The 27224-nt window shown below is 37.3% G+C and overlaps 1 protein-coding gene across 1 annotated transcript; it reads right to left on the bottom strand.

Moving 5' to 3' along the window:
• Positions 1-10603: 10603 nt before the first annotated feature.
• On the bottom strand, positions 10604-11590 carry LOC127131033 (uncharacterized). The gene is made up of 2 exons (XM_051059976.1): positions 11438-11590; positions 10604-11248 (listed from the first exon to the last, which is right to left on the bottom strand). Exons 1-2 carry the CDS (start codon positions 11588-11590, stop codon positions 10604-10606), a joined length of 798 nt encoding a protein of 265 aa, XP_050915933.1.
• Positions 11591-27224: the final 15634 nt, after the last annotated feature.

Below are 27224 nucleotides of genomic sequence, written 5' to 3'. Positions count from 1 at the left end.
TCGGTTTTTTCACCTTGAAACATCCAGATCGAGTGCTGCATTCTCCAAGAGGTAATTCTTCGAAACTCTCTATTGCTCAAATTGTTAGATGCGTTTTAAAGAGCTTGCAATGTAGATTAACATGTTAGGTGTAGTTTTTGAGATGATTGATTGTAGAAAAAGAAATCGTGTTTTGAAGATTGGATGTGTGTTTAGGTTTTTGATCGATCCGTGAGCTACAGTTAGAATTAGGATAATTAGGTTACATATTTGGAATCTAGGAGGAAGGACGATTCTAGTGATATATGGCACGAGCATTTTCATTGAAATTTGTTGTTCTTCATTTCTGGAGTTTTGAAGCTGTTCTTGAGGAAGAACGCTTCCAGAAGAGCGTTTGATCTAGAATCTCGCCTGGCCGTTTTTGAATTTTGTTTCCCTCCAGCGCTAGCCAATGAGCGCGTGCCATGGCATTAAGTGGAGGCGATGTCGTTTTGGCGTTTTTGCTGATAATTACCATCCGTGCCATTATCATATAATTATTTATATTATTTCATTTGCTTTTTCTTATTTTTATTTCATTTTGATGCCATGACTTAGAAAATTCATAACTGATTCAAAATTCATCCAAATTTTGTGAAATTTTTGTGCCATGCTCATGAGAATGTGTAGAATTTTATGATGATTTTTGTGAAATTTTTGCACGTGTGGAAATTTGATTGGCCTATTGATTTTGTTCATGTCTCATTTTTTTGCATGTTTCACCATAACCTTCATGAAATGCTCATACTTCCAAAGAAATGATTGAAAATTTTTGTGCTTATTCTGGACTTGTTGATGGTGATTTCCATGTAGAGTTTATGGTTTTTGGATACTTGGTTGATTAGATATAATTTTTTGAAGTAAGGTGTGACAATTTGTGTCACACCTAGCTAGGTCAACTTTCTGATTTTATTTGCATGACCTAGTATTGTTTGATTGAGCCAATTTTTTGCATGAATGATCAGTGATGTGTCAAGATAACATGTGATTTTTGCTGGAATTTTTGATGGAGTTTTCAATTTGATTGATAGTTTTCTTCACTGTATGCTCATTTGGTGACATTGTGTGACACATGTTGGCATTTGGCTTGTGAAATTCTCATATGGTACTGGATGAAGATGAAATTTGATATGTGGATTGTAGACACATTGTGGGACATCATGCGTTTGGTCCCATGCATTTCTTAATTGTTGTCACTGTTTTATGAATTATTGAAATGGATGCTTGCTTGGATGTCTTGAATTGGCTTACATAATTGTGTCTGGACTTTTTGATTTTCATTGACCTACTTTCTTTTGTCCAATTGAGCTGAAAATTGACATGCTACTTGTTGATTGTGTCCTATTTAGGTGTGAATTATTTGAGGATTTTTGGAATTGTTTTGGTATGCCTTTGATTGAAGTCATTCTGTTTGGACTTTTGGTGTTGTATTTGACCTAGTTTGTGGTATATTGTGCATGAATTGATATTGGTGAATGGTATAAGCATGAGACCAATTGCATTTGCTTTTGAATGGTTTTAATTTGATTTTGGATTGGTTTGGCTTGCTGTTTAGATTTTTTTCTCCCTTTTGGACCCTAGGCTTGGCCTAGTGGTCTAGTTTCTCACATTTGGTGTGGATTTTCAGGATGAAATGCACAATGCTTAAGGAGGTTGCTTCAAGGCAATTTGAATTGAGTTTGGTTGATGTTTATAAACTAACTTGACTTTGTTTTGTAGGGATGATACTTGATTGATTTCAGGTACATTTAGTCGCTTACAGTTCTTTAAGAACTTGCTTGCTGCTGCTTGGTTTTTAAACCACTTGAGGTAGGACTTCTATTCTTCATGTAGTCTGGAAGACCTGGCCTGTTACTTGGCCAGGCAACTGTCTGAAGTCCTCCTTAAGAGGCGATGTTTGTGGTTGTTTACATTTGTGCCCAAGCAGGTAAAGACCTCTATGAGGCAATTGGTGGATCAAAGGGATATGCAATCTATCCCCCACTATTCTGTGAGTCGTCCCTCTGCTCACACGGCTGTGTGTTGATGCATTGGGACACAAACCCAAGATCTTGTGCTATTGCACAATCGAGTCAGAGTCTTTGAGCGTAGAAGGGTCCCTCCATTCTGGACCCACGCTCCTTTGTCTGAAGCTCTCCCTGGTCAGGGATAAGAGCTGTGAAGTCAAATCTTCACTCACCTTTCATCTGCTTCACCTTAGCCCCGCAATGGCAAGGTTAAGAGTGAATACTACCCATGTACAGATGACTTGCTTCGGCAGTCAAACCCATTGTTTGAGCCTCACTTGACTGGTTATAGTGTGTGCTTTGTGAATATTTGTTTGCTTTGTTTGCTTGTATGCTTGTATGCTTTCTTCCTGGATAGGATTAGCTTGCAGTTGTGCAAGTAGGTAGAAACCTCAACGTAGGGCAATGATGCATGACAACACTAGGCTCGAGTACAGCTCCCTGGTAGTGTGTCTTCCCTTGGTTTCTGGCTAGATTTTCTTTCCCTTTCAGGGGAACTACATCGCCCTGATCCTTGTTCCAGACGAAGTATGTAGGCAGGAGACCACGCGAGGTCTCTCCGGGCACCCTTTTCTTTTTTGCGTGTGTTTTATTTGGCAGCTATCAGGCTCGAGTTCCCGACTCCCTGTTAGTCTGTGTGTGCCGTTTCTTCTGGCGTCTCAGCGTCTCTTCTGGCTTGCTTGATGACTTGTAGGCTCGAGTTCCCGACTCCCTACTAGTTTGCATGTTCTTTCTTTCCCTTTCAGGGGAACTACATCGCCCTGATCCTCGTTCCAGACGAGGTATGTAGGCAGGAGGTCGTGCGAGACCTCTCCGGGCACCTTTTTTCTTTTTTGCGTGTGTTTGCTTGTTATCTTCTTGCGTGTGTTTTGGTTCGGATGCCGACGTAAGTCCAGTGATTGGCGGTCGGGCTCCCCGTTTGCCCTCTGGTGTGTGTTTTGGTTCGGATGCTGATGTAAGTCCAGTGATTGGCATTCAGGCTCCATGTTTGCCGGTGTGTCTTGTTTGGCGTGCGCGAGCCGAACTACGGCAGCTCTGATTCTCGTTCCAGACGAGATACGTAGGCATAGGATGCGACGTCCTATCGAGCTCCCTTCCTCTTAACCCCACATGTGTTCCTTGTGTGTGTGTGTGGTGTTTAGCAACCTTTTCTTTCTTAGAACGTGGATCCCGTCGAGTACGACGGACGTGAGGGGTGCTAATACCTTCCCCTTGCGTAACCGACTCCCTTACCCTTTCTCTTTGGTCGCGAGGCCATTTCCTTTCCAGGTTTCTCTGAGCGTTTCCTTTCCCTAGTTTGGGATAAATAACGCGCAGTGGCGGCTCTGTGTTGTTTTTTTGTTTCAGCCCGCCGGTTGTTTTTTCGCGGATGCGACAGTGCCTAGTAAGGTTGGGCTTAACGGGGGGGGGGGGGGGTGTCGAACTCATGTTATAGGAATGTACCATATGAATGGGATGATATGCATGGTTTGACGCTAGAGCATAGTGACATGATTTATGCATGATAATGATTTAAGTGTTTCAACAAGTGCCATAGTGGTGACTCAGAGACTGTTAAGGCGTAGAGAGGTTACTTGTATTACAAGGCTATTTCTCAAAATATGGTATTGGGGTATTGAGCTACCATGACTTCCCTACGTTCGTTTCAAACTTAAGATACATGTTGTATGATAGAATTTGCTTGTGTAGTCTTAGAAGTATGGAGAGGGCTTACCCTTGCAGGATCATGTATTTTCCCTAGTCGATTGGGTCTTTGAAGAGATTCGCCTCAATATGAGGTTTGAAGCAACTTGTCCATGCTATGCATTTGAGATGATCCGACATAATATGAGTCTTGGAGAGATTCCTTCTCGACTAATCGACTATTGGAATGATATGCCCTTGATGAACCATTTTTAAAGCGGTTTCTTTTGATCAAGCCTTGTACTGATCTACCCTAGATTGGTTGATCCTTGGAGGGTATTACCCTTGTTTGTAGGTATTTTGAAGGATTTTCTTTAAAAGGAACTTGGATCCCACCATGCTTTTATATGACCTTGATATGAACTGCCCTAGTATTTAAATATTGAAAAGGATGTCCCTAACCACTAGAGTTAGGAGGAGTTTCTCGAGAAGGAACTTGGATCCCGCCATGTTGTGATATAACCCTGATAAGGACTTCCCATAGTATTTAGATCATTAAAAGTATGCCTCTAATTAGATAAATTTCATAGTGATTGGCCTAATTGTGCCCTTGAGTAGATATGCCCCAGTATGAGAATCTTAAAAAGTACGCCTCTGATCATTAGGGTCATGGAGGTAGTTTGACATGTGTATGTCAAATCTCGAAATGTTTTGCCCCTAATCAGTAGGATCTTCAAATGATCTACCCATGATCATAAGGATTTACCCCCTAATTGGAAGGATTCCTTGGTAATTTTCCCCTAATCATAAGTATCTTGAATCAGTATGCATCTGATCAGACCTTTGTTGGAGTTTCCTCGAAGCTAAGTCTTGATTTGTGATTAAAATGTTCCTTTAGAAAAGTAATTTCTAACATAATGCATGTGGTAGTTTTTGAAATCGAGAATTATTATGGTGTATACAGATGATATCTGGCCATGAGGTTGGCATAAATGAAGATGTGAGCGTGTGGTTAGTGATAATTTAACAAACATTAGGAGTCAATTTAACATAAATTTTGCTGAGTATGCTTTCATAGTGAACCTTGCTTCATTAGGACTTTAAAAGTTATAACCTGGTCTAGTTCAAGATTTATGAAACAAAAGGATTATAAGGCTCAAATTTTGATTAAGACCCACTCCTTCTTCTTGATGATCTTCATTCCTAAATCCAATTAATTCAACTAATGCATTTAGTCGGCAAGAGAATTTTGATATATAATGATTGAGGTAGATGTAATGATTCAAGCACTGATGAGATTCTTGAGGTGGCAGTCACCTATTTTCAGTTAGAAGCTTGTTTCCGTTTTTTCTTTTTTTTTTCTTTCTAATTCCTATTTTTGCATGGACCAATTCTTTTGAATTTGTGGTCCACCAGGATGGCCTGACTTTTACCTAAGTCAAATCCTTTTTAGTTTTTAACATAGCGGGCTTTTTTTGAAACATGATGCCCTAACTTTTGCCTAAGTCAATTTTTCAGGTTTTCTTTTTGACTTAGCAGACTTTTTTTTAAACAACGCTTATGATATTTGATTTTGATTTCAAAAATTGTGACTGTCATGTTAGTTATCGTGCTTTGTATTTTCTCAGCTTCCTTGATGTTGGATGATGTATGCAAGGAAGATTTGCTTGAACCTACTATCCTTATGATTAGATGGAATAATTCTCTTGAGATCAGAATGCACCATTGACTTAATTGAAAAACTACCCTGCCCCTGGTTAATATTAATGTGTTTTTATAATTTGAAAAAGAAACACCAACTTCTAGCTCAAGGGGGTTGACTATATATCATCTCCTTATTTCTCTAGTGTTTGGGGAATGAAACAATGTCTTACATCGTTATCCAAGTCTTACTATTAAAATCACATGTCATCAAATTCGGTTATTTTGTTTACATCATATTCCACCTAAGTTTGTTAATAGGTGAAAACGAAACAAAAAGGCGTTGATTTTTTTTAATGATTTTTATGATGGCATAAGAATGAGTGAAAACGAATGGATTAATTTCAAAAATTCATGCTCATTTTATTAGAACTACTTTTCAAAGAGTACAAACTTCAAATACAAACAACACTTATCAAAAAGAAGTTACAACTGGAAATGATAAAGTCTATTGATCCTAGGGGTGGGCTTCCTTGTCGATCCACCGACTATAGTAGACGCTTCTTAAAGTTCTTGCACTTGTAAAGATAAGGGGTGACCATTAACCAATGGGACTCCTCTTCAAAAGTCGGTTGTAGGTCTTGTACTTTGTGCTCACATCGGAAATTCTCGTCATGACTTGTAGGGTATGGACGAGGGAAGGATTAAGTGATTGTAGTTTCACTAGGGCATCTCCGAGTAAGTCAAAAGACATTAGTATGAGATCTAGTTTCTTTCCAAGCTTCCTTTGTCGTGATTAATGAAGTGTGTGAGGATACAAGTGTAAATTTTGTTATGGAGGCATCATCCATGGTTGTTATATTTGAAGCGTTGGGTAGGTATGTGGCTGACATGACGAAGGATTGTCCTCTCTCTTCAATGGTACTTGCCCCTCTTGAGTCCCTTCATAGTTTCATTGGACATGTGGCAAGTTCATTTGTGAGTATCAGGAAATATGCTAGCTAGATAGTTGGTGGAAGGTAGAAAGTGGAAAGGGTTTGCAAATGTATGTGTATGTATGCAAATGCATGGGTATGCAAAAATATTTGTCCTTCGAATTTTAGGTATGCTAAAAGTTTTTTCATGGAGATGCAATGCAGATTTATGATAAAGATAGACCTAAGGTGTTTTCAGGGATAATGACAAACATATGGAAACCCCTACGGGTTTAGGGATTGCGACAAAAAAAAAAGAAACAATTATGGGTTTAGGAAAATGATGGATACATAACCACGTATGGGTTTACAGATAATGCTGAATATAAGGAAAACTTATTTAATAAGGCTTCTTATAGATAGGGATAATGATCGACATGGGAAATTCAAATGGGTTTATGGATAGGTAAGGTAATATGCAAGCATGGCCTAATTTAGGGAGTCTTCTTATGATAGACTTTGCTCTATGTTTAGACTACCCAATCCCCTCACTTGTGAGATCTAAAGTATAAGATAATAACCCTAAAATCATATACCATACCCTTGTTTTACCATGAGAAGGAGCAAGTCTTCCAATGGTAATCCTTCGGGATAAGTCTTATATGGGCAGGACCCTAGTAACAACCCTTGAGGGTTGATAACATAAGGTCACCATGGATAGAGTAGGTTATAAAAAATGGTTCTCAGAGTCATGTACCACATCCAAATCACCAACATATTAGGGGCTAGCCCTACTATGAAGATATCTTTGGGGGATCTATTATGAGTGTAACTTCCATGCATCTATGAGATGCAGAACCTCACAAAAAACATTTCAGTTCTACTTCTTAACTTAGGTTTTTTTCTCAAGCCGAGGCTTTAGCTTTTCACGTAATAATAATCTCATCCCATGACATGGCAATATGAATAATAGAATAATAATACAATAAGATATAAAAATAGAAAACATAAGAATAAAAGAAAAAGCCAATGAATAAAATAGAAGAAGGCAAAAATAGACAAAAGAAAACAAACAAAAAACACACAAAACCCTAGAGTTAGAGGTTAGGATGAACACTCTTTAGGAAGGTAGGAGTCTCCAGTAGAGTCACCGACTATCGTGAATGAAAAAATACAGAGTTGCCACCATATTTTATTCGTTTCTAAGGAACAAGGAAATAATGATAAAACCTAAAGTTAATGGTGAACGCTAAGGTTCGGGAGTCAATTAAGTAAGGGGATTGTATTAGGTACCATTTACTTCCATTGTACTCAATGAAATTCTCCTGTAAATCTAGGGTTAATGTGTTTGTCTAAGGGATATTTTCTTATGTCATTTATTCCCTGCTTAATTTCTTTATTTACAAGAAATTATTTTATTATTAAGAGAAAAGTTTTTAATTAAGGAAAAGAGGACAAATAAAATGTTTTTTTTTGTTATTGTACTCGTTAAAGTGTTACAACTCTATGCCTATGTACTCTCAAGTTTATTGAAGGATCAAAGCACAATAGTTCCTCTAGAAAATCTTGGCGGGTTGGTTGATTTTACTTGTGAAAAGATCTCAATGCACAGGGGTTGAGAAATTTTACTTGAGAAAAAGTGTCTCAACGCACAAGGGCGAAGAAAATTGTATTTGATGTGTTGGGCTTAATTTTAGAATTTGATTTGAATGATTGATTGATAAGGCGTGACGCCAACCAAACAATTATTTCAAGACATGATTTTACAAAAGACTCTTTTTAGCTTAGTTTAGAAAATATTTTTGATGCACACATGCATAATTTCTATTATTATCATTTTTATTGTTTCTTCTAGTCATTTTCTATCTGAATAGACTAATAAAATTAATTAAATAAAGTTAATGGAATAAAATCAACTAATAGAACAAAAGAACATTATTTTTGTATTTTTATAAACTAAAAACATATTTTTTAGTATTTTTATTATAAATGATTTTATGACTAAAAGGGAAATCCTAATTTAAAACTAATTAATGAAATTAAACTAACCTAAAATATTTTAAAATTTGCTAATTAATTACCTTAATCTAAAATATTAAAAACTAAATAATCTAACTAAAAAGAGTTTTTTTTTTGTCATTATTTTTTAATCAGTGATTTATTTACAAGTACAAAATTTTATTACTGACCTTTAATAGAGCAAAGGGATGTTTTTAGTTACTAACTAAAATATTTTGTAATTTTGAAATAAAGTATTTTGTATTTTGGATAATATTGTTTTGATTTAAAACAAGTTATGATTTATGATTTGCAACATATTTTGATTATGGTGTTAGGTTATGGTTCATGATTTGAAGCAGGGGTATGTATTTTTTTATTTAGAACAGGTTAATATTTTTTATTACAAATTATGTTTGTATGATTATAGGTTATGGATAGTTGAAAAAAATATGTAAAGAGGCCGTGGCTTTAAAGATTTGAATTTGTTCTTAGATTATTTGAAACATATGAATATGATTTGTGCTTAATTTGAAACAAGTTATTATTGGAATTTGAAAGAGGTTATTATTAGGATTTGAATGGGTTATTATTAAGATTTTGAATTGGTTTTGATTTTAATTATGATACTAGTTAGAAAAAATTAGTCTCACAATATTTGTTTTAAAAGTTTTAATTTATGATACTAGTTAAAAAATGACTTATGATATTGTTTAAAAATGATTTTATGATATTTGTTAAGAAAATTTATGATATTTGTAAAATATATTTGTTTTAAAAAATAGATCTAAAATAATTATTTTTAAAGAATTGTTTCAGGATATTAAAAAAGGGTTGATATGGGTTTTAATTTGAACTTGATTGAAACAAAATACTAACATAAAAAAAATACAATTAAACCCAAGGTATACAAAAGATCAAGACAAACAAGATTAAATAAAAATGCAATTCTATGCAAAAAAAAAAAAAGGTAAATAAAGATGGAGGACCGACCTATAGGGAGGAGGATTTCCCTGGTCAAACGTATGGTTTCATTTACTTTCAACTCTTTTTCTTTCTTTCTTATTTATGTCTCGAATTCCTTCTAAATCCTCTTCTTGTTTTCTTTGGTTGTAGGGACGGTTGAAGCTTAGATTAGGGTTTATATGTTGTTGTTCTTCGATGTGAAGAGTAACAACTTTAGGATAGTAAAATTGTAATTATGGATGATAAAAAGTGTAGAAACTTATGCTATTTATAGATAAAAATTAGGTCAAAAAATTGAATGAGATTTGTCTATTTTTGAAATGATTTCATTTGACCTAATTTTATTAATTTCTTAAAGGTTAAACCAATTAAGCTGAATGAATTCATGGCTTTGGTGAAACGTGACAACAATTGATTTTTCTTATTTAAATTTTGATAAATAATAATAAAAATAAACTAATAATAATAAGAAGAAAAAAATTTAATTGATTTTTATTGATTTTTAGACTAAAAAACATTAAAAAAAATCAATAATATAATATTAATTAAAAATAAAATAATTAAAAAGTCGAAAATAAAAAATAAAAAATAAAAAGATACAATTTTAATGGTAAAATAAAATATAAAAGGGAGAAAAAACTCTAAAAGTGAGGAGAATGTTAACTGAACTAAGGACCTCTTCTTTATACTCTTTAAATAAACTCTTCTATCAAATGGACTATTATGTTCATTCAAAATAAAATGGAAACCAAAGAATATTATGCAAATGAGAACTTGATTTTCATTTTTGACCATTTTACAAATGATACCATATTTTTTCTTTTCTCCTTTTTTTTTTATAAATGCATAAAACGATTATTTATCTAAAAACTTTAAATAATTTTAAAAATGCAACTTATTTATTATTTTTCTTTGTAAAACCCAAAAAGACAAAAAATTTAAATGTGCTAAAAGGAAAGTTGGGACTCGAGAGACCATATGATCGTGCTCCTTACACATGCTCCCTTATCTAATACGTCATTTTATTTATTCAAACTAAAATGGCACTAGAAAACATATGAAGGGTAAGAAAATTTTGGGGTACGACAGATGCCCCTATTTAATCAATTTTAAACTAAGATGATGAAGACGACGAATCTTCATCCAAGCAAAAAAGTTTTCAATATCATGATCGGGTGCATCATTATGGAATTCACAATGATGATCAAATTTATACCACCATGGAAGCTCCTTTGGAATAGATGGTGGAGTCCTAATCAGTATCAAATTCTTCTGTATCAAAGCAGGAAATAATTATGCATAAGACATTATAATTTGATCAAATTGTATTGGTCTCTGGCAGTTCTGTTGATTCTATTGATGAGTACATTGTTGAAAATATGGTTGATAGTTTTGTGCTACTTGAACAACTGAAGCAGGATTAATAACCGGGGTAACTTATGCCACATGTTGATGACGTTGATTGCTTCTCGGAGATCTACTACGCTTCTCTTGCAAAATAGCATTAGCATCATGTTTCTTCTTCTTGGGCAAACCATTCCCATACCTTATAGAAGTTTCAGATGAACCACTTTCTTTCAATCGTCCCTCACAAACACCTTCTTCTAGTCTCATTCCCATGTTTACCATCTCGGTAAAATCATTGGGAGCGCCTGCAACCATTCGGTCATAGTAAAACGGACCCAACGTCTTCAAAAATAGCTTTGTCATTTCTTTCTCTTCTAGCGGAGGATTGACTTGCGTGGAAATCTCGTGCCATCTCTGTGTGTACTCTTTGAAATTTTCCTTATCCTTTTGGGACATATCACAAAGTTGATCTCGGTCCGGTGCCATGTCAACATTATATTTGTAATGACTAACAAAATCTTCACCTAGATCGTTTGAAGTATGGATCTGGGTGCTATCAAGTCCCATGTACCACTTCAAAGCAACACCAATCAAACTATCTTGAAAGTAATGAATCAACGTTTGATAATTATCAGTTTGTGTCGACATCTTGCGAGCATACATCAGCAAATGACTTAAAGGACAAGAGTTACCCTTATATTTCTCAAAATCTGGAACTTTGAACTTATGCGGAATCTACATATTAGGAACTAAGCACAAATCATAAACATTCTTCCCAAACAATTATTTTCCTCTCAGAGCTTGAATCTTTTTCTTCGTAGCTTGAAACTGATCTTGAAACTCATCCATCCTTTCATAGACACCAACAGTTTCACTTTAATCAGCATGGAAAATAGGTAATTCCATATAAGAAGCAACATGGACCATAGGAGGTGGTACATACATAATCGGTTGAGCCACGAGAAATTCAAAAACTGGTGGATACCCTTCTGGCACAAAGTGAGAAGGCATACCCCAGGGGAAACTAGGAGGCATCTGATGCCGTAGAGCACTAACTGGAGCCACAAGAATGGGCATAGAGATGATTTCAAAAATCACAATCCTCTGAAACGGAGTCTAAGAAGGAGGAGGAGGTTGATTTTGAGCAGTCTCCAGAACTTCCATCATAGCAGTGAGCCTTTCAAATCTTTCCTTCAAAGTAGTAACTTCTTCATGGAGTTCACGATTCCCTTGCTCTAGACGACCCATCTTCTTTCGTTGATTTGCATGAGTGTTGTATTGGTGAGACAACTTGTCTGAATGAAGACAAAGAAAAGGAAGAAATAAGACACTTGGAAAACTTACTCAAATCAAGACCAAGATGCAACATGGTGCATGGTATGCAAATGTAAATGCAAACTTTTCAAGGAACTTCGAGATATAAAACAAATTGCAAACATCATAAAGGAAATAACACATTTCAAAATTCTAAAAATCTCATTTTATTAATAATGTGAAGGGTTATAATCCGAAATACAATTCTAACAATCCTAAATCATAGGAAAGAAATTTAGGTTTATGAAATCATATCCTAAGATGACCTAACTCCAAGCTGATACTTCTTGTGAAGTCTTTTGATGTCTCTCTCATAGTTGCTCATCATGGCATCCTTCTCCATCACAAGCTAATCTACAATGCCTTTCCAAACACCAGAAGTAGGAAGATGACTAGATGATGAAATGTTATAGGAAAATAAATCCTCTTGGTCCCTTGATCTCTTCATATAAAGTTTCTCAAGCAACTCTATCAAGTCCTCCTTTTCCTTCAGTGCTTCTGCAATTCTATCTTCTTGAAGTTTGAAGCGTGAAACTTGTCTTCCCAAGCATCCTTCTCTTGCTTCATCCTATCCAAATCTTCTTGCAACTCCTTTATGTCTTCAATGTGAATAATTGGTGGTTTGACCATTAGTAAAGACATAGGTCTCTCATAAGCGTAAAGCATCTTGAGTTATTTTGCTCTCCTCTTCACCCAACTAGTGTAAGGCTCCAAAGCTACACAATTCTTCAATCCAAGCTCACATTTTCCTTTCCTATGAATATCGTGCCTGTGAGACCCCAATTTTGACCCTAAAATCCCTCATGCCATCTCATCATTTGCATTGGCTTTAGGTTCACACCTCGGTATCCCCCTTAACCCTCATTCATTGGGTTTGCATTAGGAGAGATCACCAAGCATATTTGTGATTGTATCATACTTTATTTTTATTTGTTTACTAACCAAAATACCAAAAATATGTCTAGCATAGTTTTATTTCTTTTATAGGTAGTGTGTGCATCCACCTGTGCCTCATCAAACTCATATCTAGGGTTTGAGACCCTTAGTGTAAGGGATTAAGTTATCAAAGGTTCACAACGGTTATAAGCATCATATATGGATCCCCATATTATTTATTTATCATTTTGATCAATAGTTCATCAAGATTTTGAAGCTTGTTTGCCTTTGAAGCCCTAATTCATCTGGGTATCTTATGTGTCTTCCTCAGCAAGTTTCTTCAAAATTTGATCAAAAATCTCAAGGGATACTCCATTATACTTATTATCAATCATATATGATTCTCCACGATCCCCAAAGAGCAAAGGAACTTCAACTTTGCAAGTTGGTTCAAGGAGGTTGACCAGAAAAGTCAACTGGTCAAATCTAGGTTCCCTAGACCCTATCTCCTACAATTTTTGTCATATGAAAATGATTCCAAGAGCAATGGTACTATTTATGACATTACAAACAACTCTCATGTTGGCATCAAGACCTAATTTTTCTTGGAAAGTCATTTGTTATGGTGAAAGATTATAGGTCATTTTGTATGTGCCCTAGATGGAAGGTCGACTTCCAAGGACCATAACTTGCTCAATGTTTCTTATATGAAGAACATCCAAGTTTAATTATCAATTTCAATATGTATTATCCAACTTTTCTTCTTTGAGAAAGGTCAAATTTCACTTGCAAGGGCATGTACCAAGAGGAAAGATTATAGGTCATTTTGGGCCATCATCATTGAACAAGCAATTTTCCTCAACTTCTAAAATCCATAACTCCCTCAAGCAAGATTGAAATGGTGTCAAATTTATGACCAAATTGAATAGGATTTAAATATATATAACTTTGAATAAGGAACCAAAGTCATTTGAAGCTCGTAGCAAACGTTATTCAAGGTGGAAAAAGTGGTCATTTGACTTTTAACTTAGAAAATTTTCAACCATGTTTGATTATTCCAACTTCCACACCAAAATACATCATGATACAAGCTCCAAATGGAAAAAGTTTCAACATCAAAGATTTTCCCCTTCATGCTAGCTTTCCAAAGAGTTCAAGATCATCACATTTGGATTATTTTTGAGGGACTTGTGCATGGGTGCACTGCATGGCCCTATTTGGAAACTTTTATGCTCAATTATCAATCTACATTGCATGGCTTCATGAAGTGAGTTAAGCATCAAGTGTGCACGAATTTGGACTCTTTGCAATCATCATTTGGGCCTTGTTGCCTGCCCATGTAACCATGCACACCAAGTTGCTATTTTTGACAAAATTTTGAAAGTGTGTGGAAATGAATTCCCAAGGCTATATATACATGTGCATTGCCTCAGAATTGAAGACCCTTGGCTCAAGCTTTAACCTGCAAATTCTCCCACCCTCCATTGATAGAATACCTTGAAGGTTTCTTTTAGAAATCGAGTTTTGATTCCCATTCTATTTTAGAATCGAAACACCAAGGATTCAAAGCCTTTTGCATCCAAATCATCTCCTACAAACTAGTAGAAGCAAGGCCAATGAAATTGGAATTTAGATAGAGTTTCATCACTACAAACAAAAGGTGAATTTTTAGAAACTTTCCTTCTTTGATTCTCCCTCAATTCTCCATCATTTCTCTAAAATTTTGGTTGGCTGAAGTCCTACCAATGTAGGCAACTCAGTTCATCCACCTCATTTTTCAATTCCACATATCTCTTAGTATAGTGAGAATTGGAAGAAATGGAGGTCAGATTCTTCCTCCTCGTGTTTTTCTCTTCAAAACCATGTATGGATCTTCCATTTTTGTGAAAGTTTCAGTTGGATCTGTCTGGTGGAGGCGACCAAAGAAGATGATCGGAGCTAGGGCTCTGGTGATGCGTTGGCACATCATAAGCCATATGATCCTTGGTCCACGTTTTAATCTTGACTTTTAATTTGAATTACCAATGTTGCTACACGTTGACTGGTGACTACCATGGTCTTGATGCGCGTGGCCATCAGAATTTCCTTCTCAATTAACGAGGGAGATCTGAAGGCCCTTGTTTTTTCTATTTTTATTTTATTTTTTGATTTATATTTTAAATAGCTTATTTTGTTTAATTCATAATAGTATCATTTTTAATCCAAAAAAATATGGGACTTTCACCAAAATTCTTCAAATAATTTCCTCTTCCATATTTTGAATTAAAATATTTTTTTTTGGATTAGATTTGATATTTTTTGTGAATTAAATAGTTTTTGACTTGTTTTTAAAAACTTATGGCTTTCTAAAAATTTCCAAATTTTTTGTGTAAGATCCTTTGACCTTGTTTGACGTAGGATAAATCCCTTAACCATTTATTTGGTGATTTGAAGGGATTTGAGGTTTTTACCTTTTTTAAAATGCATTTTATTTCATTTTTAAATTGATTTTTAATTGTTTGAATGTTTAAAAATGTTGTTGAGCCATTTGTTTGACCTTGTGTTGTTTCTTCTTCTGTTTGGCCTTGATCATGGTTGATTTGAACTTCCATTTGATCAATACTATTGGATTAGGGGGTTGGTGAAGTGTGAACTTCATCCCTTAAGAGGAATGGATAATATTAATCAGATGAAATTCCTCCCTTGATCAATTTGGGTTCCCATTTTCATTCCCTTTCATCTTCATCCCTCTTCTTTCCTAATCCATTAGTGACCAATGATTTCTCTATAAATCAAATGCTAGTTGATTCATCAATAACCTTGTGTCAGATGAATCAACATGGACTTGATTGAGATAGGTCCATCCCATTTTATTTTTGTGTGTGGTCTGCTTTAGGAGCTTGGTTCTTTACCTCATGTCTCTATCATGCATTAACACCAATATTTTTATTGCCCCGCCTCAGATAGTTGTGACTTCTACCTAAGTCCAATTACGATTGCTTATTATAGAGCTAAATTTGTCCCAAAAGACATATCATTGTAGTAAGTGAGATTGTAAGTCTCCCATCTCTCATGGCATTGTGTGAAGACATAACCTTTTTCCATTTGTGAGATCTAGTGGCATACTTATTAATTTATCCAAGTTGGAGCCCTTCTCATAGAGTATGTCTTGGTTCATGTCGTTATGCTTGTGAGTGGATAGTTTAGTGTTCTCCAAAGAATGACTTAAATAATTGAATCCTTTACTAACCTTTGACTAACATTTCTTTATTATTGCTTTATCTTTAATGTCATTTACTTAATGCAATTTAAATTTTAGTACCTTTATCATTCATTGCCATTTAAATGTCATGCAACTTGTTTATGTTTCAGTCATCTTCACTTTGCTTACTTGATCCATATCTTTGTGCTTCTATATATTGTGTGCTTCTGATTTTGTTCTGTTTGTGGTCTTAGGACCTTAAAACACTTAATAACAACAAAAACCCTAAAAAATATGATGGTGGACTGTTGGACCTCTTCCCTTGACTTGATCTGAATTTTTGGACTTAGAATATGCAACCTCTCTATGCTTTGAGGACTTGGGCAATGCCATCATCTAAGACTGAGTTATCTTGGCCAATGCCATTCATCTGATACCAAGCCTTGAGAGCTCCTTGGTTTATCTGTTACTTTGTCTATGTGTTTAATCTTTTTATTTGATCTTGTTACTTTTATCTGATGGTTGTTTCTATGAGTTTGCCACAAGTAATATTTCATCTGATACATTTTAAAGACACTGAAGAATGCTTGCATTTGGAGTGTTTTCTTGGATGTTGGCCATATTTATTTGATTCCTCTAATCTTCATATTGATTTCTTGGATGGTTGTGCTTATTGCTTGCTTAAAAGTCCAAAGGAAATGGGTTTCTATCTGATATTCTTATCTTGTGGATTGTATCTCATTGGTAAGATCTTTTTAACTCTAAAGTTTTAATTTTTGTCTAGGATAATCCCTTCATGTACTCCCACTTCTTTAATTTCAAAATATGTCCCTCACTTTAAAACCTTCTTTGTTTGTGATTTCAAACTTAAACTTGTTTTAATGGTTAGAAACATTGGCCTTATGCCATTGAATTTTCAAACATTTTCTTAAATCAAACTTGTAAATAAACTTAATCATATTGACTTTAATTTCAAAAGGACAAAAAGAACTAACAACCTCATCTATTCCTTTTGGTCATTTTGTGCCTTTTTCTTTTAACCTTTTCAAAAGAGAGCATTTAGATTTGAGTTATCTTTGGTTGAGATATAGTTCTCCCATTCCATGATATTTTGATTATAAGTCTTTCCATTTATAAGGGGTTAGTGGCATACTTGTTGATTGAATCCAAGTTGGAGCCCTCCCTCTTAAATATTGTAAAGCACTCATTATCAGTGGATGTTTGGTTAAGTATTATCCCTTTGATAACAAAAGATCTTTAAGATTTTTTAAAAATCAATCCACTCATTTTTTTGAAATTTTTACCGCGAACTACGAGGTTTTGATCCCTCATTTTTATGTTGGTACATAAGTATAACACCAAAGATCTTGTCAAATACAAAAATATAATTAATGAATTCTTTTCTCATCCCCTCACTCCTTTTTTTAGTAAACATCATTTTCAACTAAAACACTTGTACACAAAAAAGGACTCCCTAAGAGTACATAGGACACTTTGGGTGCTAATACGTTCCCTCTGTGTAACCATCCCCCTTAGCTATAATCTTTGACATTTTATTAGTCTTGATTTGAAAACTTCTTATCTTTGGGTTTTGTTCATAATTTTTCCCCTTTCCTTTGGAAACAATAAAAGTGCGGTGGTGACTCTGGTTTTATTGACGTTGAGATAACCAATAGCTCAGTGGTCATGAATTTACCGCTACAGAAATTAACTGGCTGTCGCATTACGCGAAAAACCGGCGGGAAAACGAAACAACAGAGCCGCCACCGTGCGTTATTTATCCCAAAAAGAGGGAAAGGAAACGCTCAGAGTAAACCTGGGAAAGACATGGTCTCGCGACCAAAGAGAATGGGATCGGGAGTCGGTTATGCGAAGGGAAGGTATTAGCACCCCTACGCATCCGTCGTACTCGACGGGATCCACGCACAATAGGAAGGAAAATGGTTGCTAAAACGCTGCTCACACACACACACACTGGCTGAAGGAGACACAAGAAAACAGACAAGACTGACTCGGCAGGATGTCGCATCCTGGGCCTACTTAGTCTATCAGGCATAGACATCAGAGTCGAAGTAGTTCGGACTAGGGAAACGACACATGCTCGCTAGGATATCGCATCCTATGCATACGTATCCCCTTTGGACGAAGGAGAATCAGAGCATTCGTAGCTCGGCTGACACACACACAAACAAACACTGGCAAAGGCAAACGTGGAGCCTGAATGCCAATCACTGGACTTACATCAGCATCCGAACCAACAAACCCACACTGGAACCCAAATGCCACTCGATGGACTTACATCAGCTTCCAAGCACACAACAAGACAAAACAAAGACACAGGCGCTCGGAGAGATCTGCTCATCTCCTGCCTACGTACCTCATCAGGTATGAGGATCAGGGCGACGTAGTTCCCCTACGGAGGGATACAGGACTAGCCTAACCAGATAATAGAGGGAGACACAACTAGGGAGACTACGACTCGAGCCTAGATGTTATCATGCAAAATCAACCCTAAGTTAAGGTTTCTAGCTAACTGGCACAGGGAGCCAGCCTATCCTAATCATGACTTGCACAGGAAGCAAGCCACACACACACTTAACTTGCACAGGAAGCAAGCCAAACAAAACCTAACTTGTACAGGAAGCAAGTCTAAACTAACCCTAACTTGCACAGGAAGCAAGTCAAACATACGAGCACAGATAGCACACACTATACACAAGCAAGTGGCTCAAACAAGGGTTAGGTTTTAGTCGAGGGGTCATATCAACCTCAACAAACAAACCTCTGGAACTGGGTAGATGTTGCTCTTAACCTTGCCATTGAGGGGCTAAGGTGAAGCAGATGAAAGGTGAGTGAAGATAAGACTTCACAGCTCTTATCCCTGGCCTGGGAGAGCTTAAGACAAGAATGTGTGGGTTCAGAAAGTGGGAACCCTTCTACACATTTAAAACTGACTCAACTGTACAATTGTACAAGATCTTGGGTTTGTATCTGCAATGCATCAACACAGTGGTGTGAGCAAAGCAGATGACACACAGAATAGCAGGGGATAGGTTGCATATCCCTTGGGTTCTGCCAATTGCCTCTTCACTTAGGAGGTCTTTGACTCTATGCAAGGACAAAATTAAACATCCACAAACATTGCCTCTTAAGGAGGACTTCAGACAGTTGCCTGGCCAAGTAACAGGCCAGGTCTTCCAGACTACATGAAGATTAGAAATATACCTCAAGCAAATTGCTTATATAAGCAAAGCAAAGCAAAAGTTCACAAGGAACTGAGCAACTAAAAGCACCTGAAATAGTCAAGCAGACATTAGTATACAACTTCAAAACAAAGCAAAGAGAAACAGACATCAACAGTTAATTAGAGGCAAATGAATGTGCAAGTCACAAGGCATGTGAGCCAAGCCACCTACAAAACAAACAAGTTAATCAATGATATTCAAGCAAGCTCAATCAAAAATAATTGGTCTCATTGGTCATTTGTTGGTCATCCTGAAAACATGAGCTCAAAGGTGAGTAACAGGACCACTAGGGCAAGCCTAGGGTCAAAAAGGAATGAAAAAGTCAAAACAGAAAAGGGCAAACAACCAAAATCATGTTCAAACAATCAAGAAACAAAACCAATTGGGTTCACATTCATATCAATCATCATCATCATTTCATGAACAAATTAGGTCAAGGTATAGCAAACAGAAGCTCATAGAAGTCAACAGCAAGACTTAACTCAAAAGCAATCTCAAACATTTCCAAAAATCACCAAATAAATCATGATCAATCACAACCCACAGCATGGTAAGCATGTCAAATTTAATCTCATTTGGACAAGTGGAAGGCAGTCAATGAAAATCAGAAAGTCAAAGCAATTTTGAACATGCTCAATGAAGTCAACCAAACATGCATCATCTTAGAAAAATCATAAATCATAGATGGTGTATGATAAATGAATGGGACTAAAACCATGTCAAATATTAGGATGTCTAGTTATCTCATGTAAAATTTCATGTCCATCTAATAAAGTATGAGAATTTCACAAATGAAATGGGAACAAGTGTCACACAAGGTCAACATTTTGGTCAAACAGGGGAGAAAATCTCAAACAATTAGGAAATGCCACAAATAATTCCAAGAAAATTCACATGTAAACTAGACATAAAAAAGTAGGTTCATGCAAAAAATCAATTCATTTGGAGGTCAAGAAGCATGGATCCAAAAATCATGAAGTTGGACATCAATGGTGTGACACAAATTGTCACACCCTAATTCAAAAAATCATATCTCACAAACCAGCAATGATAAATTCACAAACTCTACACCAAAATCACCATGAATGTGTCTAGTTGAAGCACAAAAAATTTGGGAGCCATTGGATAAAGTATCACCATTTCACAAATGTTTTGGCAAAAGGTACAAAATTTGGGCACATGAACAAAACCCTAATGCCTTTTAAAATTCACTGATCAAAAAAATCTGGAAAAATAATGATAAAAAACTAGGGATCATGATGAAGATGATGCAAAAAACCCCATGAAAATTGGATTTGAAATGAGTGAAATATGAATTTCCAAAGTGAGCCATGCCAAATGAAATAAAATGAGGAATGAAAATGAATTAATTGGATTAATTAAATGGCCGGATGGCATTTGTGTAATTAACAAGTTCACTAAACGAAACACGGTCGTTTTGGGCCATGGAACGGAATAATCTTATTGGCCAGCATGCTAGCACAGTACCATGCGCACGTACAAAGGAGAAATCTGGGAAATGGATGAGTAATTTCTAGGGTTCCAAGAACAGTGGCACGACCTTCATCTTCAACAACAACTCGTGCCAAAAAATTTTCCAGAAATGAAAATTGAATGCACCATTCTAACCAGCCAACATCACACACCAAAGATACATCATTCATAATCACTAAATCAAGCTACTCAAGAAGAAACACGCAAAAACAAAATCGAGCATCAACCTTTAAACCAACACAACTTTCAGTAAACTTAATCATTTTCAAAACTAAAACCATCAATGAACTCAGCATCAAGAGACCTATCTAAAGCATGTACTAATTTAACAAAATAAGGAGATCGAATCCTTACCAAATTGGAAGAGCAATCGTGATACAGTTGCTATTTGGTAGCTTTGACTCAAAACAGGTGCACCTCAAGCTTCTAAAAGGTGGATGATGAAGAAAGTTTGGTTTGAAATAACTTGAAATAGCTTCAAACTTGGACTGCCATTGATGATGCTTGAAGAAAAACAGTCGTGGAAATGGCCTTCCAGCTAGAGAATGGTGGTGAAAACAGGTTCAAAATGATGAATGGATGTTGTATTAAGCAAGGCAAGGTTCAGTTCTTTGGCCAATGTTGACAGATTTTGAAAGTGGCAAGAAAATGAGATTTTTAGAGAGTGAGTTTTTCTGTGTGCAATTGATGGCTGCTAGGAATTGTAAATGACAGAAAATCATCTTTATATTCTCTATTTAAGAGTACAAATCAAAGTCCATGGAAATGTGGGATAGAGTTGGTAAAAAAGTGTACTTTTGGCCAAATTTCAAGCAAGTTAGGAATGGCTATGTGTACTGCACGAAAATGACTTGGTTCATGTCACAAATGCATTTTCAGAACATGTTTGATTGGTAGAATTGGTTAAAAATGATTATCTCACAAATTCACTTTTGTACCACACTTGAAATTAATTCATGCAAGTCCAAAAATGCCATTTTGATTGGTGAAATTTTGGTACATGAAAATTACATTTTTGGAAAGAGGAGGTCAAATGTGACTTGTTGGAAAAAACCTCACCAAATTTGGCCAAATGGTTTGAGAGATATGGCCTTTTGAAGTTCAAGAATTTCTGAAAATGATTTGATCATAACTTGCCAACCATACATGGGAATTGAGTGTTTTTGGACTTTTTGGAAATGGGAGAACAAGATCTTCAACTTTTATGTTGGGCAAAAATTCATTTGAAGCTTGTATCATGATGTAAGTTTGAGGATCAAGACTTTCCATTTTGGGCAGGTTTCAATTACAGGTCCAGTTTCCATTTTTGGAAATTTCTGATCTGGCTTCAAATTCTTCCATGATGGTGTTTGACATGATATATGAAGACTATATGGACATGAATGAGACCTCTCAAACCAATTTCCATCATCAAATCACTGATTAAATGGACTGTTGACCAACAATTGACTTTTAGGGTTTCTGACTGATTGTGCATTGACTGATGACTTCTGAACATCCAATCTTTGACCTAAACACTTCAAATGGATCCCCAAGTCATGTGAACATGTTGGACCAACCCTAGGGCCTTGGCTCCTTGAGAATTGTGCTTGCTTGCTTGACTGACTGATCTCCTGACCAGTTTGACCTAATTTCTTGATTGGCTTGCACTTGAGGCAAATGGGACAATGCAATGCTATGCAGTGGACCATGTTATGCTATGACCTAATATGAGAATGTATGTACAATGATAGGTGCAAATTTGAGGTGCTACAGCTGCCCCTATTCAATCGGCTGGGGACCCGAATGGATGAGAGCAATGGCTGTCAGACTTTCAGGGTAAACAGGGATTGAATACCAAAGAACCGTAGAAATTTGCACTCTGCCGGATATGACACGAGAAGAACCACGTCATTTACCGATGACGCCTGCAATTGACAACTTCAGAAAGGCGAAACCATTTACCGATGGTTAGAAGCTGGTAACTTAATATTTACCGATATCAACTTCAGCAAGACCATTTACCGATGGCTGCTGGGAAACAACTCTGATGTAAAGGAAACAAAACCATTTACCGATGGCGGCTTCAAAGAAAACTTGACATTTACCGATATCAACTTCAACTTGACCATTTACCGATGGCTACTGCAACTGGGGATCTGATATTTACCGATATCGAAGAAAACGGGGCCATTTACTGATGGCGGATAAAACTGGGCATTCAATATTTACCGATATCGAAGCATACAGGGCCTTTTACCGATGGCGTCTCCACTTGGGGAGGAACAAAATCTTTGTGGTGTAATCAGACAAGACGTTTACCGACGACTTCTGGGGATCTTGATTTTATCAACAAGGAAACAAAGCATGACCAGACATTTACCGATGACTGGGATGAGACTCGACGTTTACCGACATCGAAAGATGATGTTTACCGACATCCAAAAACGACCAGACATTTACCGATGACTGGGATGAGACTCGATGTTTACCGACATCGAAAGATGATGTTTACCGACATCCAAAAACGACCGGACATTTACCGATGACCGGGGAACACTTCACTAAGGGAAAAAACAAATATTTGCAACTGGAAAACAGATAGGACATTTACAGATGACTCTACTGGGGATCTCTAGCTGGGGATTACCAGACATTTACCGATGACTGCAGAAAAGACTCGATGTTTACCGACATCGAAAGATGATGTTTACCGACATCAAAAAAATGACCAGACATTTACCGATGACTGGGGAGAAAACCCGATGTTTACAGACACCGAAACAATGGTGTTTACCGACACCAAAAATGATGACCAGACATTTACTGATGACTGGAGAGAATACCCGATGCTTACAGACACCGAAACAATGGTGTTTACTGACACCAAAAATGATGACCAGACATTTACTGATGACTGGGGTGAACACCCGATGTTTACAGACACCGAAACAATGGTGTTTACCGACACCAAAAATGATGACCAGACATTTACTGATGACTGGAGTGAACACCCGATGTTTACAGACACCGAAACAATGGTGTTTACCGACACCAAACAAAGAAACACACGCGGGTGCTAGTATGACACTTACCGGTATCACAAGAACGTCATCTTAGATATGTCAAGGCAAGGTTGACCACTTGCTGGGGGTCACACTGGGGAGAAACAAACTTTCTGTCACCAACGGGTGAGATAATAAACCTTTGTGGGGATATCAATCCTGAATGCTGTCAAAGCAACTGTAGCAGACTTGCTGTGCTGATGTTGAATGAAATGATCCGCCTCTGCCGGGGATACGGTCTGGTGAGGTTAACACATGAATGCATACGTTTGAATTTTTCTATGGCGTAATGCTCCATATTGAATGGGAATGCTACGCAGTTTGAGGATGCAATGATCACTAAAAATGCAAAAAATGCAAAAATGCTGAGAAACTCCGGCTGGGGAGCCAAAACTGATCGGGTACTCCAACTCTGCGGGGAGACTCTGCAGGGAGAGCAACGACTTCTCACTCATGTTGGAGAATAGCACTGCTGCTGGGGGAAGGTAAACTCCGCTGGGGATATCCTTCAGTCCACAGATAGGATAAATGTTGGAGATAAATTTCAATGAACCTGCCTCACTCGGGGAGGAAATCGGCAAATACAGGCCTGCTGGGGATAGGCAATCCTTAGATCTGTCGGGGAATAGAAGACACTATCCACAAACGTCTCCGCAGGGAACATAGCTCTGATAGCTTCCAAACTTGCTTGGGGAAAATATCTGCTGAGGAAACGTCCTCACAGATGCCAATCCTGAAAAACAGCACAACAAAATGCCCCCAGGGGATACATGGACAAGATACGCTCAAGTGTCCTCAACATTCAAAATGATTTTCAAATGTTTCATCTTTTTGCACGTTATTGTTTAGCCTTCATGTTCTTAGATGTAATGCTTATCAAAAATTCGGACATTTTTGCAAACAAAACAGTAAAAATAAAAACCAAAGAGCTATTTATCTGAATAACGACTTTTATTGATTGAAAATGTGCCTGAAAAGGCAAATACATTGGGAGGCAATTCCTAGAAAGAGGTAATTGCGCACAAAAGGAAAAATCTATCCTAATGGCAACGTGAACACGGCATCCACTATTTCCCAATTCTGTTATAACTCACAGATCATCAGTTTTCCTCCCAACTCCTTGCTTTCTGAGAAGAATGACTGGACGGATCACATCTTTCGAGATGGCAGATGACAAAGCTTGATGAAGTACAGACAACTCAGACTGTAGTCTTCGCTTTAATCCCTCTTTTGGCTGGATCGCCCTTTCGGGTTTTCAATCCACCGGGATACCCATTTTTGCCTAAGCCGCCCTTGCGGGTTTTCGACTTACCGGGTGTACAAATTCTTTTCATTTTATCCCTAATTTTTGCCCGAACCTTTCCTTTCTGTTTTTTTTGGTTCGCCGGGATGCCCATTTTTGCCTGGACTCTTTTTTTCTTTTTGTCCAGCGGGTCAATTTATGCGAAGTATTTTTTGACTACATCTGAGTTAACAGGAGACGGAAAATCTTCACCATCCATAGTTGTAAGCATCAAGGCTCCACCGGAGAAGACCTTTTTCACAACATACGGACCTTCATAATTAGGAGTCCACTTGCCCCTGTTATCTGTACCGGGAGGGAGGATCCTCTTCAAAACTAGATCACCGATCTGATAGCTTCGAGGACGCACTTTCTGATCAAAGGCTCTCTTCATCCTTCTCTGATACAACTGTCCATGACATACAGCTGCTAGCCGTCTCTCTTCGATAAGGCTCAACTCGTTAAACCTTGTTCGAATCCACTCGGCTTCGTCCAGCTTGACATCCAATAAAACTCTCAGAGAAGGAATCTCCACTTCAACAGGTAGGACAGCTTCCATACCATACACAAGGGAGTAAGGGGTTGCCCCGGTCGACGTACGTACTGAGGTACGGTACCCATGCAAGCGAAAGGCAGCATCTCATGCCAATCCTTGTACGTAACGACCATCTTCTGCACAATCTTCTTGATATTCTTGTTCGCCGCTTCTACAACACCATTCATCTTCGGTCTGTAAGGAGAAGAATTGTGATGTTCAATCTTGAAATCTTTACAAAGCTCTTTCATCATCTTGTTATTGAGATTCGAACCATTGTCAGTGATGATTCTCTCAGGAACTCCATAACGACATATGATTTCTTTCTTGATGAACCGGGTAACCACTTGTTTGGTAACGTTAGCATAGGAAGCTGCTTCCACCCATTTGGTGAAATAGTCAATCGCTACCAAAATGAAGCGATGTCCATTCGAAGCAGTAGGCTCAATCTTCCAATCATATCAATGCCCCACATGGCAAACGGCCAAGGCGAATTCATGACATTCAGAGGGCTTGGTGGTACATGCACCTTATCAGCATAAATTTGACACTTATGGCACTTCCGAGCATACTTGAAACAATCGGATTCCATAGTCATCCAGTAATAACCCGCTCTCAACAATTTCTTAGCCATTGCATGTCCGCCGGCATGAGTACCGAAGGAACCTTCATGAACTTCCTGCATTAACATGTCCGCCTCGGGTCTGTCCACGCATCTGAGCAAGACCATGTCAAAGTTTCTCTTATACAACACATCATCCTGATTCAAATAGAAGCTTCCAGCTAGCCTTCTCAGGGTTTTCTTGTCATTCTTCGACGCACCTTCAGGATACTCCTGAGTCTTGAGGAAGTTCTTGATGTCATAATACCACGGCTTCTCATCAATCACAACAGACTCGGCTGCAAACACATACGCAGGCCTCTCGAGTCGATTCACCGCAACATGTGGCACATGATTCCACCAATGAACTTTGATCATTGACGACAAAGTTGCCAAAGCATCAGCCATCTGATTCTCATCCCGGGGGACATGATACAACTTCACCTTCTTGAAGAACGTCAGTATTCTTCTGGTGTAATCTCTATACGGAATCAAATGCGGCTGATTCGTATTCCAATCTCCATTGACTTGATTGACCACTAGAGCTGAATCTCCAAATATATCAAGAGTTTTGATCCTCAGATCAATGGCTTCTTCTATCCCCATGATACAAGCCTCATACTCAGCTTCGTTGTTGGTGACGTCAAACGTCAATCTGGCAGAAAAAGGTATATGAGCACCTTTAGGATTGATCAATACTGCCCCAACACCGTTACCGTTCATATTCACAGCCCCATCAAACATCAGTGTCCATTTGTCATCCGGATCCGGTCCTTCCTCGACAAGAGGCTCTTCGCAATCTTTCATCTTAAGATACATGATGTCTTCATCAGGGAACTCAAACATCATAGGCTGATAATCTTCAATCGGTTGCTCGGCGAGGTAGTCTGACAGAATACTACCTTTGATGGCCTTTTGTGACGTGTACTGAATATCATATTCTGTTAGAATCATCTGCCAACGAGCAACGCGCCCGGTGAGAGCCGGTTTCTCAAAGATGTACTTCACTGGATCCATCTTAGAAATCAATAAGGTAGTATGGTTCAACATATACTGCCTCAGTCGGCGAGCAGCCCAGGCCAAAGCACAGCAAGTTTTCTCGAGCAGTGAATATCTTGTTTCACAGTCGGTAAACTTTT

The sequence above is a fragment of the Lathyrus oleraceus genome, chromosome 3 (genome assembly GCF_024323335.1).
Source record: "Lathyrus oleraceus cultivar Zhongwan6 chromosome 3, CAAS_Psat_ZW6_1.0, whole genome shotgun sequence".
Lineage (NCBI taxonomy): Eukaryota > Viridiplantae > Streptophyta > Magnoliopsida > Fabales > Fabaceae > Lathyrus > Lathyrus oleraceus.
Note: the sequence above shows the minus strand (reverse complement) of the source record. Positions and strands in the feature narration are given on the sequence as shown.